At 41.0% G+C, this 17150-nt stretch overlaps 1 protein-coding gene across 2 annotated transcripts in view; it reads right to left on the bottom strand.

Moving 5' to 3' along the window:
- LOC111152707 (IQ motif containing GTPase activating protein 1) overlaps positions 1-17150 on the bottom strand; it is a 114043-nt gene that overhangs the window by 50344 nt on the left and 46549 nt on the right. The window contains exons 3-7 of one of the 2 annotated variants that reach the window (XM_022511280.1): positions 12733-12809; positions 6590-6657; positions 5547-5660; positions 4798-4976; positions 4021-4105 (exon numbers count right to left, since the gene is read on the bottom strand). In XM_022511280.1, coding sequence (XP_022366988.1) covers positions 4021-4105; positions 4798-4976; positions 5547-5660; positions 6590-6657; positions 12733-12809 — 523 coding nt within the window. The remainder of the gene's footprint in view (positions 1-4020; positions 4106-4797; positions 4977-5546; positions 5661-6589; positions 6658-12732; positions 12810-17150) is intronic. The other variant, XM_022511279.1, reaches the window with a different exon arrangement.

The following is a 17150-nucleotide window of genomic DNA, read 5'->3' on the forward strand; positions in this document are numbered from 1 at the left end:
AAAAACAAAAAGAAAATTAATATGAGGTGTTAAAAGGAAAAAAATTTTTAATTAAAAAATTTTTAAATCTCTGTAGACGCCTAAGGGACTCTTCACTTCTTCCCAGTGATCACACCTGTAGCTCAGCTAACTCATCACCGCACCAAGGCACCGGCTCCTAGAGTCCTGGCTGCAGGTCCCTGTGACCATTAGCCAACGACCTGCCCACACTCCCTCAACAGCATTTACCCAACACCTGCCTTGTGCCCCAAACACAGCTGTGAACAGAACAAATGATGTCCGTCCTGGTAGAGCTTTTACAGGAGTGGGGACAGAAAATAAAACCAATACAGGTAAACAACCAGGCCTTCTCTAGGTATTCGATGAGAATCTGAGATTATCCATCTACAAAAGCATCTGGCCGACTATGCTTTTACTAGAAGCATTCTTACTACATAAATAAATTTAAATAAGCATGTACTAACGTTCATACTATAAAGATGATGAAGTTTAGAACATTATTTAAATACTTTCTTCCACTAAGTTCTAATTTTCCTTGTTCTATTAAAAAAGTAAATAAAAACTTATTCTCATTTTTAACTATCTGGCCTGCAGCTTTCTCCTGGGGCAGTGGCTTCAATGCTGGTCTCACACCCTCAGGGAAAGAATCCTATCTATATTTAAGATAATTCCTGGGACCTAAAGTTCCCTATCTTTCTAGCACACAACCTTCTCTTGCTCTCCGGTTAGGAAAAGATTGTCCCTCTCTGGGGAATCCTGCCTTATCCTCACCTGTCTATCCAGTGAAGGTTCTTACACAAACCTCCAAGGGGAAGTCATTATTCCTTTCTTTTTCTACGACTGCACCTCATACGCCTTTGATACCTTGTTCTAAGCAAGTTGCTCTGAAATTACTCACTTGCAGGTCCATCTTCCCTGCTACACTGAAAGCTACTTGAGGGAATTTTTTTAAGAAGTATTTATTTTAGAGAGAGGCAGTGGAGGGGGAAGGGCGGAGGGAGAGGAAAAGAATCTCAACCACAACACGGTTGCGGGGGGGGGGTCCATCTCACAGCCCTGAGATCGTGACCTGAGATGAGACCCTGTCAGGCACTTTACCCCCTGAGCCATCCGGGGCATCCCAAAAGGAACACTGTAAGCACATATGGCTACGGCTCTTCCCCCAGAGGTTTATAACCGACTCTCACTGACTTAGCCAGGTAAAGCTACAACGGTCATAAAATCCTAAACAACATAGTAGGAGAAAAACAGCCTTATTAAAACAAAGAGTGTTTTATGCAGTGTACGCAGCAAGGAACATGCTGGACTTTCTTCTCACAGAGAAAACTAAAGATAAAAGGACACTCTGGTTTGTATCTGCTGGCTTAGGATTCATACAGATAGATAAAGCACAACACATCACCCACACGTGAATGGAACAACTGTTACTCTATTCAGAAAACCATTATCTTAAATGAATCAGGATGAACAGAATACAAAGACTCCTGGTCGGGATTTAAAGCCCCCAGTCATACGGAGCTGGTAAAATCCTGTAAAGTTCTCTCTAGTTATTCAGATTCTTGGTTCAAGGGAGAAATTAGTGCCTCCCAGTGAACACAGAGGACACAGATTACTATTACTGTTGTTATTATCCTCTTTAGCAAAACAAGGTCAAGTCTGGTTGAAATCAAATAAGCTTTTTAGTTCTTCTGGTGAGTCTAACCATTACACTAGGAATTACAGGGATTTCAAAAGAAGCAGGACTCCTAAGTAATCTGTACTTCAAGGAGTTAGAGATGTCAGAAACAAAGGCAAACAATATAAGACAACATATAATTGCAGTTAGGGGGCCTGGGTGGCTCAGTGGGTTAAAGCCTCTGCCTTCGGCTCAGGTCATGATCTTAGGGTCCTGGGATCGAGCTCCGCATCGGGCTCTCTGCTTAGCAGGGAGTCTGCTCCCCCCACCCCCTTCTCTGCCTGCCTCTCTGCCTACTTGTGATCTCTGTCTGTCAAATAAATAAAATCTAAAAGAAAAGAAAAATTATGCAGTTAGTCTATAAATGCCACGGGAGAGCGAGAATGGGCGCAGGTGCGAAGTGAGGTGGACCGTGAATGCCGGGTATAATCTGGGTCAGGTAAGAGATCAGGCACGAGGGCATTATAGTGGGAATACACAATCAGCAAAAGCTGTGATAATGCCAATGTTTATGGGTACTCACTAAATACCAGGCAATTTGTATGCATTATCTCACCATCGGCAGAACAATTCTATGCCACAGGGGTCCATGTCACACAACTATTAGTAAGAAGCCCAGAGAGCAAGTCCCAGGTCCAAGCCACTCCAGAGCGAGACGCTTTCATGAGTCAAGAAAGGAAGACAATGAATATGGGACACAATTAGGCAAATGAGTTTACACAGAGAGTTGTATGCATAAAATACCACATTAAAAACTCCGCTAGGGGCGCCTGGGTGGCTCAGTGGGTTAAGCCACTGCCTTCGGCTCGGGTCATGATCTCAGGGTCCTGGGATCGAGTCCTGCATCGGGCTCTCTGCTCAGCAGGGAGCCTGCTTCCCTCCCTCTCTCTCTGCCTGCCTCTCTGTCTACTTGTGATCTCTCTCTGTCAAAGAAATAAAATCTTAAAAAAATAAAAATAAATAAAAATAAAAATAAAAACTCCGCTAGGCTAGGGATTTGCTTTTTGTTGGGCAAGTAGTGAGGAACCAATCAATGCAGGTTCTATAGCAAAAGAGTGACAAAACGAAAATGACATTTTTAAGACATAAATTCCTCAAAAGTATGTAACACATATAGAGAAAAATCAGTAAGAATGGTATAATCTCATTTTTGTTTAAATATATTTTTAAAGATATGCATAAAAATATCAATAGTAGTGGGGCACCCGAGTGGCTCGGTCAGGCTCCCTGCTCAGTGGGGAGCTGGCTTCTTTCTCTCCCTCTGCCCCTCCCCACTGCTTCTGTGCGTGCATTCTCTCTCTCAAGTGCATTCTCTCTCTCAAATAAATTAAAAAAAAAAAAAAATCAATACCGGTTATTTCTAGGGAATGGAGGTCTAATTTTTTTTGTGGTTTTGGTTTACATCTGGATAACTTGCATTACTCTTTGAAATAAAGATGAAATTATAATATTACTTTCAAAAATAGGAAAAATATGGGTGCCTGGGTGACACAGTTCATCAGGCCTCCGACTCTTGGTTTTGGCTCAGGTCCTGATCTCAGGGTTGTGAGACTAAACCCTGCTCTGGGCTCCACTCACAGCATGGAGTCTGCTTGAGATCTCTCTCTCACCCTCTGACCCTCTCCCTGCTCTCACTCTAAATAAATAAATAAAATCTTTTTAAAAAATAAAAATAGGAAAAATAGGAACACCTGGGTGCCTCAGTCATTTAAGCGTCCGACTCTTGATCTCAGCTCAGGTCATGATCTCAGGGTCGTGAGTTCAAGCCCTGTGTTGGGCTCCACACTGGGCATGGAGTCTACTTAAAAAAATAAGTAAGGAAAAATAAAATCCCTATTTAGATTTTTTTTTAAATGTGTTAATACAGGGTAAAAGAGTGAAATTAGCCAACAAGAGGAGTTCTAGAAGCTATAGCAGATAGAGGGAGGGCCTGCCTGAGGAAGACAGCATCTGAAACAGAAGACATATGTACACAAAAAAAGGCAGAAGCAATAGTTCGTAAACAAATCCACTAATGTCTAAAATAAACTTAGGGATGCCTAGGTGGCTCAGTCAGTTAAGCATCTGCCTTCGACTCAGGCCACCATCCCAGGGTCCTGGGATTGAGTCTCAAATTGGGCTCCCTGCCCAGCGGGAAACCTGCTTCTCCCTCTGCCTGCCTCCTCCCCCTGCTTGAGCTCACTCGTTCTCTCGCTCTCTCTCAATCTGACAAATAAATGAGTAAAGTCTTAAAAAAATAAAAATAAAATTAAGGTAAATAAACCAACGTGTCAGTCCAAGAACAGATCAACACCCACATTATTCTGCAGCATCCCTGCAGGTACCCAACCCAGGGACGTACTTACTGTTGACTTTGTTTATATTGCCTTGAATTTCAGCTTGAGTGAGCAGCTCCTCATAAACATCCCTTTCTCTCTCAGAGTTTTCTGTCTGAAAGTGAGTAAAAAGTGCAATGAATCAGTTCAGGTCTCTAAGAAGACCTCAGAAACACTCTTATACTGCTCCCCCAGCCAGGAGAGAACAAAGAATAAGGGTGTGGCTTAAAATCCTTAATGGAGCACACAATGCAATGCTACACAGCTCTTAACTAAAAACATAAAAAGCAGACCCACTTGTTAACAACAAGCCCAAGGAAGGTTCCAGAACTGGGCAGGAGCAGGAAGCCCTGGTGAACTCTGCTCACTCAGGAGCCTGCATCCTTGCCTTGGACTTGAGCGGAACGGCACACCCAAAGACCAGATCTCAGAACTTCTCATTGGTTCACACAAAATTAAAGAATATTAGTCAAATTGGAATCTAATACCAAAAGACTGTATACTATGTAAATCCATTTCATTTATATGTAATTCTTAAAAGGGTAAATACAGTGATCGATTCAGACTGGAGGTTGCCTGGGGTTAGGGATGGGGAGTGGAGGCTGATTTTGAAGAGGGACCGGGGGACTCTGGGGGTGATGGTTTTGTAACCACACACGTTTGTCAAAACCCATCGAACCATACATGTAAAATAGTAAATTTTACTGTGTATAAACTATACTTCAAGAAAACTGATTTTTAAAATGGACTCATATCAAACAATGAAAGAATATAAATCAATTAGAAAGAAAAATGTTCCATTTTTACCCTATTCTTAGCGTTGGTCATTTTCTCCTGCTTGGCCCGATAAAGCACATCCTGGTACGTGGAAGCCAAGGGCTCTTCAAGATTTACAAGCATGGCATTGGGGTTTCTCAGAGCCGCAAATGTGTCGGCTGCAATTCTACGGTCAACAGCCTCATTAATGGCAATAACGGCAGCATGCACTAAGAAAATAAAATTAAATTAAAAAATCAAAACATGGAACACTGGGGTTATATAGAGTAAGGGAGGTACATGACACACCCAGAACAACATCATACCCCCTACTGCAGGAAAAGGCTCACTGTGATAGAGAAATGATGACTGGAGTTGGAGGAATGGCTCCCTGAATCCAGTAAGCCTAGTCTCCTCTTGGATGCACAGAGCCACAGCTCTCCCTGCGATCCCATGTCTGGGATGCTGAGTTTGGAATCTCACAGGGAAATACTCGTTAAAGAGCTTTGCAAGCAGGTATTATAGCAATGTTCACCCTCAATCATCACGTAAGTACCATGACAAAAATAACAAACCCAAAGAGACAGTGAAATGTAGAACTCACTTTCTAATGCTTTCATTTTCATCAAAATCACTCACTTCCAAATAACAGTAGCAGAGAAGACCGCAGCAGTGTTGACCTCCCTCTACCGACCTAAGCTTGCTAGCAAAACTCCTAACGTCTGGGACCATCACAGTATTCCTGATTGAAGGTGGTAGCAACAAACCCATCTGAACCCACAAAGTTTCTCCTTGCTTACACGCAGCTTCGTCCACCGAGAGCTCGTTAGCCAGGATGCCCCCTATCTTGCTGAAGGCGGGCATCTGGATCCCGTACTTCTCCAGCTCGATCTTCATGTTGTTGATTTCCTCTTCTACAGGAAAAGATGAAGACCCAGGCGAGCAAATTAAGCACCTTTCCAGAACTCAGAGAAGGAAAGAGATTCCCCAACTACACAATGGGATGAAGTGGCGGCAACCTCCTAGGACTGTTACGAGGATTTAATGAGATGATATACGGAAAGCACTGAACATAGTGCCTGGCACAAAGCATACACTCAGTAGATATTAACTATTATTACTATTATCAAGAGCACCAAAAGTCAGTGTAACATGAGAAAGAGCCCTACAGAAAAGAGTTGCTCAAAACTGCTACTTGTGGCATTTCCTACAATGTACTTGGGAAGGAGCAGCTGTGAAGGGAGCTCAGGAACAAATGACCCACAAGCCAGCCAGATGTCTTTACACACCAAGTCAGAAGCTGCTATGGGACCATTCTGCTTCCAAGGCAGGAAGCCAAATGATAAAGAAAACAACATGTAAGGTTTGGCCCTTTTCCCCAGGTCTGGTGAACAACTTCCCCAGAAGGAAAAATGTCACAGATAAAAGTTTTATTAAATTTAAAATTCCCAAGTCTATAGAACAATGGCCAGTTCAAAGGATTTGAATCTATATTACCCCAACCAATAATACCACTGTTCTTTTTCTCCCAAAGCCCCCATCTCTTCAAGCATCTGACAAAAGCAAACACATACAGAATAAGGTAAACAAATTAAATTTTTAAATTACTAAATTGTCACCCCTTGTTCTGCCCACTGTAGGTACTTCCTAAAATGAGAGAACAGAGTTTGAAATTCCCAGTTTACCTGTCTTCTCAATGCACCAGGAGAAGCAAGTTACACTTCTTTGATCTCTGTTGCCAGAGTGTTTTTTTAAGCCCTATGTCTTTAAGATTGGTATTGTTGACTCTCCAGGCTATTTCCACATAAATCAAGCATATCCTGCCAAGTCTGTAACTCCTTACCTGTGAAGTCAACCTTTCCATATAGGTCTTGAATCTGAGGAGCCAGGCCCAGTTTGAACAGGTACAAACTAGAATACACGATATGCAAAAAGAGTTAGGCCTCCCAGCTGCACCCAGCTGCTGCTCTTAGATTAAGGAGGAAAGTCAGCATAAAGAGAACAAACATTCTGAACATATATATCCCTGCATGCTGCCATATCCCCCTTTGCAGTTATTGTACTTTATCTCAGAACCTTTTCTGAGTTTTACATCATATTGTCCTAGAAAGTCACATAATGCAATGCAAAAAGCACTGGGCTGGGAATCAGAAGACACAAGTTCAAGTCCCAGTTCTGGTACAAATCCAGTGTGCAATTAGATGTTATCATACATGTGAATGTAGTATATCTAGGTGGAGAAACCTTCACTTCTGTACACCCTCCTGTGATCAATAAGTTTTAACTAACAAGATATCTATGAAAATGGGGGCACCTAGGTGGCTCAGTGGGTTAAGCCTCTGCCTTCACCTCAGGTCATGATCTCAGGGTCCTGGGATTGAGCCCCGTGTCGGGGTCCCTGCTCAGTGGGGAGCCTGCTTCCCCCTCTATCTCTGTCCACTGCTCTGCCTACTTGTGATCTCTGTCTGTCAAATAAACAAATTTTTTTTTAAAGTGTCATGAAAATGATTTAAATAAAAAGTCTTATTTAAACTGAATTCAGGGGCACCTGGGTGGCTCAGTGGATTAAGCCGCTGCCTTCGGCTCAGGTCATGATCTCAGGGTCCTGGGATCGAGTCCCACATCGGGCTCTCTGCTCGGCGGGGTGCCTGCTTCCCTCTCTCTCTCTCTCTGCCTGCCTCTCCGTCTACTTGTGATCTCTCTCTGTCAAGTAAATAAATAATCTTTAATAAATAAATAAATAAATAAATAAACTGAATTCATATTACTGATGGAAAAGTTTCAGGTAATTCATGAATTTTAAATAAACATCTTATCTTTATTGTTTAAATAAAAAAAAAGAAATCTATTCAACTTTAAATCTCATGAAGGCAGGAACAATAAAAGTCTTGTTCACCACTGTCTACCCGGAACCTGACATATATTAATAAATATTGACATTTCAGACAGGTGCATAAGAAAATGTCTACAAGCCTGAATGACCATAACTGGATTCTAAGGACCCAGCAGATCAGAATCAACAAGAAGTGCACTTGACAAAGATGGACATGAGCAAGACTCGGACGGCCTAGCAGTAAGGGAATTAAAAACGCTTAGGAAACAAATCACAGAAACTCAAGAGAGTGACCTACAATTTGTGTAAATAATCTGTAAACCTCAGCTTGATCTAAACACGAATACGGATCATGTATGTTGCATTCACAGAACTGATCAGCACTTAAACTGTATATGATAAACACAAATGTATAATCTAAAAAAAGTCAAGTATTCGGAAAAGACATTCGAATTTATACATTCAGAGTAGCTAATTATTTTCTCAGATAACTACAAGTATGAATCATATGCATATGATTAAGTGTTTTTTAGAGTAAGATGTTCAAAATGGAATTATACAATGTTCTTCTCTCAAATGACTTTAAATCTGTTCAACAAAATTTTCCAAAGCAAAATAGCCAATAACATTCTGGATCTATACCATGTACCCACTATATATATTATTTCTCCCATATAATATGTCCTACCCACGTTCCAAATTTCTTCAGGAATTTCTCACTCTTTTATTTCTACATGGACAGCAGAAAGTGATTGCCACACATCAAGAAACTTCAAGAATGTCACTTTTATAAGCCCAAGAAGAGTGAGTTCATTTTTTAGGTCTTTCAAAGGTAAATTAAAGTTGTTAAGACATTCCAAGCTGCTACGAGTAGAGCAGAAGAGAAGCTAAGACATAGGCACCATCTTTCTTTTACCTCAATTATTGAGAATATTTTAAGGAGGTGCTGGAGTTATGAATATAACCACAATGGTCACTCTGACCCTTTTGCCCAGAACCAAGAGTAGTCAACTGAAACTGAAACTTTCAATCCTACCAGTAAACACCCCTTTCCAATCTTTGCTCCTGTTCTCCCGTTTTACAAGTAAGTGTTAGGGGACAACAGTCAGCCTATGATTGAGCTCAGGTTCATTTTCCTTTTCTTTTTTTCCTACTGAACCTGTACTTTATAGTAATGGGGAAAGGAGGGTGTGGATTCCTCTTATCTTCACTGCCTGCAGAGCAACCTAGAAGTCACTATGCTGATCTCAAAGATTGTTAATAAAGGCTCTTAAACACAAACACAGCAGCTGCTTAGGAAACCGAATCTAGTACCGTCCACAGTCCGTGATCTAAATTCTTTGGGCCAGATATGAATTTAGGATTTCTCAGATATTAGAAAGGTTTTATAGTGTATACAGTATTATACAATATCTGTTCACTTAAGTATATACAGTATTACAAAACACACCAGCAAGCCTTGAGGCAGCACCCCTGAAAAAATATATTATTTTTTTATAATTATAATTTTATAATATATTACTCTGCAGAGAAACATACACATAATCACAGTAAGGAGACAAATATTCTAAATAACTTTAATTAATTCTGATCAGATTTTGCCAACAAATGAGTTTGAAACAAACTTCAAGATGATTTTCAGCTTTTACATTTCTTTAGGATTATGGGCTAATTTAATCCCAAAATCAGTTCTTAGAAAGATAAAACATCAGAGGAAATGGAAATAAAGAACTGAGGTCTTGGGGCACCTGGGTGGCTCAGGTCATGATCCCAGCCTCCTGGGATCAAGCCCCACTTTGGGCTCCCTGCTCAGCAGGAAGCCTGCTTCTCCCTCCGCCTCTGCAGCACTCCTGCTTGTGCTCGCGCTCTCATAAATAAAATAATTAATTTAAAAAAAGAATAAAAGAATTGGGGTCTTATCTGAGGGTGGAATGTAATCCAGAAAAGTAATTTAGCAGGACTAAATACAGTGACTATCTCAAAAGAGAAGAAGAAAGAAAGGCAGGAAGGGAGAAAACAGGGAGCTAATAATACTTTTCTGTTACTGCAAATCCAAAAGGGAGAAGGGGCCTCACCACACACAGTGAAGCGAGGTGCCTTTCTCGAACACTGCTGTACCACGTGCTGAAGAGGAGACTCCCAGCAGGTATACACTGCCTGCCTATCAACAGCGGTCAGCCCTTTGGGAAAAACACTCCAGGGAGGAAAGAAATCATAAATCACCAAACAGAACACACTGCTCTGTATATAATTTCCAAGCACAGGCTGTATACTGAAGAGAAATGAATAACAATAGCAGACTTCCTCCCTTTCCGATTTTGAGAAAGGCACAGTTAATGCTTCATCTCCAATTCAGGGACTTTGGGGCCTGGGACCCTGGTGACGTTGGAGAGAACCGTGGCTGCAGAACTCACAGAGAGGAGCTCCGCCAGCAGGGCCTCCTGCCGGCCACGTTCAGATATCCATTGTAGGTGCGACCTTCACAAGGTTATCAACAAAGGCAGACCTCACTGTAACACTGAGCCAATCACAACACTCAGAATTAATCTGATTTTGGCTCAGACACAGACACTTGAAATTGCTACAATCTGAACATTCCCCTAAACAACACCCACTTCTAAGTGTTTTTTATTAAATCTTGTGTTACTTTTGTTTGTCCGTTATGACGTGTACCTTGGTACAAAGCAATGTAAGGCATGACCTCTGTCCCTAAGATGCTAATAATGTAATAGAGAGAAAGACAGTGAATGTATGCAAGAAACAACAGAACTAAGAAACAAAGAAACATAGGTGTTTAGACAGAGGAATGAGCGGGAGTCACTGAAATCACAAAACCTCACCAAGAAGATGGGAACTGAATTAAAATTTGACTGGATGGGCGCCTGGGTGGCTCAGTGGGTTAAGCCTCTGCCTTGGGCTCAGGTCATGATCTCAGAGTCCTGGGATCAAGCCCCGCATCGGGCTCTCTGCTCAGCAGGGAGCCTGCTTCCTCCTCTCTCTCTGCCTGCCTCTCTGCCTACTTGTGATCTCTGTCTGTCAAATAAATAAATAAAATCTTTTTAAAAATAAATAAATAAATAAATAAATAAATAAAACTTGACTGGATACACTGAGACAAACACGAACAGTCATCTGGTAAAAGAAAGTACCATTTTCTTTTTTCATTTATAGGGCAGAAGATATCCCCTTGAGCTAGAGAAGGAGAAGGAAGGCTTGTTACAATGTATGATTTTGACTGACCTAGTGCATGTGAGGCATCTAAGTACTAGAGACACAAAGATAGGGGGAGTCCTGCCCCCAAGGAGTGCAGGGCAAGCCAGCAGCAAGAACGAAACACCCGAGGATGATGGAAAGCCACGCACTTGAAGAGGTCTGTGCAAACGCCAGAAGAGCACAAAGACGGGAAGCAGCTAATTCTGAGGGAGAAAAAGTAAAAAAAAAGGCATCCAGAAATGTGGCAATCCACAGTAGCAGCTGGAGAAGAACGTGGGTTAAACTCGGAAGTAAAGGGAATCCAGGCCGTGCAAACAGAATAAACAAAGGCACAAGAGCGTGGTGGTGCACTGGTCCTCAGCTACATTCGTTCTTTTGTGGGTTTCACATGGCTTCCAGGGATCCAAAGGGTCTGGCACATATTTGATCAAACCTGAGACAACAGGCTTCTCATGGGTCAATATGATACATATATTCATGTATTTATTAACATTTATTAAGCACACATAGAGGATGCCTTATAATTTCATAAAATGGGCAGCGCGAGCAAAGAAACCCCAGCCACATGTCCCGCTCACTTAGACCACCTTCTCATATAGCCCTGCAGCCACCAGGTAAATCTGTCCCGCTGCGCTTGGTGCTATCATATCTACTGAACCCCACGCTCCCTCCACACACATTGCCTCTTCCTTCCAATACAGTATTTTGCCGATTCTAACAGCCAAGGGTCTGAAATTAAGCCATCTTCAGAATCTACTATGAAATTATGAAAAAATTATATTTTGTTTCAGTGCCTATTTGTTATATCTGTTTCGCATAAACATTACTTAATGAACAAATGGCTTGGTGAGGACCTAGAAAACTAAGTAAATTAAAAATCAACCATTTGACAGTTGCTGGCATTATCTGAAGATGTTGATAAAATTTAATTACACTACTAAATTATTAAGACATGGTGAGTGTATTTTGTAATTCAGCTACTGGCTTGTGGCAAAACAGTAAACAGTGATAAGTTTTGAAATGTACATCCTTTTTGTAATTCTTAAGAGATTTTAATTAAAAAGAAAAGAACTGCATCCCAGCTGAAATGCACAGTTCACAGGAATACTAGATCAACAATGAAAGACTACACTTTGTTTTCAGAGCCAAATTATCTGCTATTATGGAGATAAATAAATCCCTTCTCCCTATTCCCTAGAAAAACACAGCTGTTTCTCACCACTTTGTTAAGACAAAAGTATCCCATTCTATTTGGAAATCCTGAAGCTAATGCAAGAACTTTCTCGTTGCACCATGGACAAAAAGCTATACATTCAAGTCAGACATTATTCCTACACTGCTTTCTTTTTTACTGAGACAGAACTGACACGTAACATCACATTAGTTTCCGGGGTACAACATAATGATTCAATATATGTATATATTGCAGAATGGTCACCTCAGTAAGTCTCACTAACATCCATCATCACACAGAATTACGGATATTTTTTCCTTGTGCTGAGAAACTTTTTTGAAGATATATTTATTTAATTTAGAGAGAAAGAGAGAGAGCGTGTGTGCTTAAGTGGGGTTGGGGGAGGGACCGAGGGAGAGAGAGGGGGGAAGCAGACTCCCCCCCGAGGGGGGAGCCTGATGCAGGGCTTGATCCCAGGACCCCGAGATCATGACCTGAGCTAAAACCAAGAATTGGATGCTGAAGCGACTGAGACACTGAGACGCCCCATGCTGAGAACTTTTAAGACCTACTGTCTCAGCAACTTTCAAGCACACACTATACCATTAATAACGCAAATCCCTGGGAAGTAAGTTACAACCCCAGGGCTTAGTTGTTTTACAGCTGGAAGTGTTTTTTTGACTCCCTTTACCCATTTCGCCCGCCCCCAAGCCCCCACCTCTGGCAGTTTAGCAGTCTGTTTATTTTACCAAGAAAATCTGATTACCTGAGTGCGTGGATACAGTAGATACATCTTGGCATGTTTTTTCGATCATAGATATCTGTAGTTTCTGGGTAAAAAATCTAAGGAGGAATAAAAGAAGCAGAGTAAGGTATCCATCCACTGGATTGTTCACCAACCACCAATTATACAAATAAAACGATTAGAAAACATTATTGGCATTCAGCAAGTTACTTCATTAGGAACAGACAATTCATCTTAAGTAATGCAAAGAATAAAACGCTATAATACAGAATAAAAAGCACGAGTTGGGAAAGCCTTATTTGGTTAATCCACTGAGTTTCACCAGGTACGTGAAAGGGATTTGCTTCCTGCAGACTCAGAATGGGCAGATGACACGCAGCGCTGAGCAATTTAAACCACTGGCCAACGTGGGAAGCTCTGGAGGACTGCGATCTGCCCAGTTACCATCTACCATGCCTAGACACAAAATAACTCAACAATGAGCATTTACTGGCGTGCTTTCAGTTGTGTGAACTACTACATTTAGACATTGGAAAAAAGCTATAAAATATTAAAATGTGTTATATGCAAGGACGTCTGGCTGGCTCAGCTGGTGGAGTGTGTGACTCGATCTCTAGGTTGTGAGGTTGGAGCCCCACACCAGGTACAGAGATTACTTAAAAATAAAATCTTCAAAAAAAAAAAAATGTGTTACATGACTGGGAGAAGAAAAAAGATACACAGATGAAGTAGGTGAAAGAGAGGATATTGTATGGGAATGTGGAAGGCCGGTGGTTCTCCTTAGCACTTGTCACAAATAATCAATTACTTGTGTTATTATCTGTTTGACTAGACACTACATGAAGGCAGGGATCAGGTCTATGCAATTCATTGCTGTATCTTCAATGCCAAGCCCAGAGCCAAGGTCATGGAAGGGATTCTACATTTAATGAATTAACAAATGAGGTCAAACAGGAACATAGTAAGTTTAGACTGGGTATAATCCTGAATTTCAAGATCTATTTATTTTCATGGTGATGTGGCACCACGTAATTCGTTCTATAATTTAGGGAGAAAGGAGATGATAATGGTCTGGAGAAGTGAAAGACTGAATTTTGAGGCCGTCAGAAGAATCTGGATGAGCAGTGAAAGGCAGCAGGAGGAGGCCTGCAGCGCCGTGGGCCTGTCAGAGCCCTCGACCCACCATGTTTGTCTGTTTTCATGCATTTCCCACAATACCTATGACTCTCGACTAGAAAGAACCGCCCCCCTCGAGAGATGGGATGCACCAGAACTGTCTTTTGATCATTTTTCAAACTCTGCACGCTCACTTTCCAAGATGGAGATATCATCATCTCCTGAAAGGTGAAGATCACGGTCGCCCTGAGCCACCCTTCCCGAAAACAGCACAGAATACATTTTAGAAAGTAACAGAAAGATACAGCTGGGTAGGGTAGGATGCAATCTAATTATGAGGGCCTCGAAAGTCAGACAAGTCTGAACTTGATATACAGGCCCCAGAGAAGTCCTAGCTGTGGAGCCAGGGATAAAAACAGAGCCTCAGAAGATCTGACTGGAGACAGGACACAGGGTACATTGAATCATGGAGAAACTGAAGCTCAGGAGGCACACTGATAACCTCTCTGAACAGATAAAAGAAACATTTCAAATACATGAGGAAGGCTTGGTGCATAACTGCATTTAGGAGTTCAAGGTAACCTCAAGATTCTGAGATGGGATGACAGGGGAATTGAGGACAGACTACCATTTAGTATAGAGGAGGGGAGGTTCACTTGGGGGAAAAGGAAGGTTTACTCTCAGACAGGAGGAATTCTAGCTAATAGAAAACTATCCGAGAGCTGTCCAGCAGCCATGTGAAACAGTGTGTTTATCTTATAGCAAAGCCTTCAAAATAACTGAAACCATGAGAACAAGAATGTAAGTAAATAAGGACAGCAGCTTAAGGAACCCCCACAACTAGGAAATGGGAGGTAGAACACAAGAGGAAGATGGAGGAGGAGTTGAGTAGATTGAAAACAATTTAAAAATCAAAGTCAAGGGGTGCATGGCTGGCTCAGTGAGGAGAGCACGCAACTCTTGATCTTTGGGTTATGAGTTTGAGTCCTACACTGGGTCTAGAGATTACTTAAAAAATAAATTATTTTTAAAGATTTTTAAAAAATTTATTTATTTGACACAGAGAGAAACAGAGAGAGAGAGAGGAAACACAAGCAGGGGGAGTGGGAGAGAGAGAAGCAGACTTCCTGCTGAGCAGGGAGCCCGATGCAGGGGTCAATCCCAGGACCCAGGGACCATGACCTGGGCCGAAGGCAGACGCTTAATGACTGAGCCACACATGCGCCCCTTAAAAATAAGATCTTAAAAAAAAAAAAAGAAAAAATTAAAGACAAAAATCACAAAATATTTTCTGGAAGAGGTGGCTAACAAGACCAATTATAACAAAAAGACAAAAGTGAGAAGAACGAAAAACTTACCACATTAAGCTTCTATAATAGCCTACATGTACCATATTAAAAAATTAGGGAAGATATCCCTACAGACACTATATATGTATTGTCAATTATATATATTATTATATTATATTATATATATTATATATATTGTCAATTATATATCATACATTGTATTATGGGCAACAATTTTTAGGCTAAGTATCATTAATACACATTACAAGTCTTCTGGACCTAAATCATATACAGTGGACATTTCCAGGCTGATAGCCATGATGGCCCTATTGTCTCTGAAAGCCTTTGGGGATCTCTATGTTTGTTATAGCTGTGGTCCAGGACAATATACTACCATTAGTAAACAAAAGAAGTAGTAAAATTATATCAGTAAAAAAGCATTTTGTAGTAATAATACTACTAGTAATAGTATATATTAACAAAGCTCTTAGTACCATTTAAAAGAGGTTAAATCATCATTGCCCGTCGGCATACTACAAAAGAAACAGGTACAACAAGATACAGGTGCACAGAAAGGCCAAGTAGGCATAAGAAGTTGACACACTGCATTTCCTGACATTTGTGGGCCTAATTCTCAAACCTACCAGTGTGAGGAAGAGAGCTTCAGCATTCTGCTCTGAAAAAAAGAGGACAAAGGCTAGTCTTCTGCCAAGACTTGGCTCTGGATTTAACTCAATTCAAAACAGATATGCAAAACTGAGCTGGTGCTAGCTAAGTACCGAATATTCGAATGTTCGTCTCCCAGTGGTTCTAGCCCCTCTCGGATCCTCCCTACCTCACTTCTTTCAATCTGTCTTTGGTTACAAAAATTCAGACTACACAGGAAGTTATAAAGAAAATAAAAACGTCCCTTAATGCCATCACACAGAAATCCCATCCCATTACAGACTTTTCCCAAGAATAAAAGGGAAATTTTTTACATAAAATGATACATACATAAAAAGAGATCTATTTTTTTTACATAAAAATAGTGATCTCACCTTAGCCAGAACACAAACTCTTACAACCTTAGCCCATTCGGGTTTTTTCTCCCACTTAACACCTCACAGACAACTTCCCTTGTCAATACAGAATAATATCACCCTTTCTAATGAGCTGTACTAGTATTCGACTGGCTGCCACACAGTTAATGCCCCCAGTGAAGGAACATGTGGCTGCTATCTTTTCTATTCTAAGCAATGCCGAAAAACCCTTATGTGCCCATCTTTTCGGGTTTGTCTGATTTTGGGGGTGGGATGAATTCCTAGAAGTAGAATTCTTAGGTCAAAGGATATGGAAAACAAAAAAGATGTCCATGCCTCTAAGAGTTGATGTCGCATGGCCTTCAGGGTTCAGGATAGGACCGGGGGTGGGGGGCAGAGGGGGATGCAGAGGCTGGAGATGGCAAATTTCACGAAGAGTGGTGTAAATAAAATAAATTCCTGAGCAGAACACTCGAGGACACACACTCACTCCAAACCCATTCAACTGTACACATGCAGGTTCTGCATACCAACTGTACCTCAAGAAAGATGTTTTAAAAAACGAAGACTACAGCCTTGACCAAAACAAGATACGGGAGGTAAATGCCATCATATTGCCTCTACAACTTGAAACATAAAACAATAGCCCATCATGTTCTCTTACAGACAAAGGAGTATTCTGTAGCTGTAAAATGACACTTCTAAAATATTTCCTCCTATTTCCTAAAGTCAAATTTTAGTGTAACAACATTGTGAATAAATAAAAACACTGAATTGTAGACTTTAAAAAGATGGGATTTCACGGCATGTGAATTTTAATGTAAGTCTACAGTTTGATGTAGTAAAAGTCAATGACATCATAAGGAACTTCTCTAGGGTGAGGTGAGCAGGGATAGGGAATAAAAAAGAGAAAGAACAAAACTATTCCCTAAAACAAACAGAAGAAAGAGATCCTTTAGTACTTAAGAAAAAAAATAGAAAGAAAGAATATCATTAAAGGTTCAATTGAGAA

The sequence above is a fragment of the Enhydra lutris genome, unplaced genomic scaffold, assembly GCF_002288905.1.
Source record: "Enhydra lutris kenyoni isolate GAN:26980312 unplaced genomic scaffold, ASM228890v2 scaffoldscaffold29, whole genome shotgun sequence".
In the NCBI taxonomy this organism is placed as follows: domain Eukaryota; kingdom Metazoa; phylum Chordata; class Mammalia; order Carnivora; family Mustelidae; genus Enhydra; species Enhydra lutris.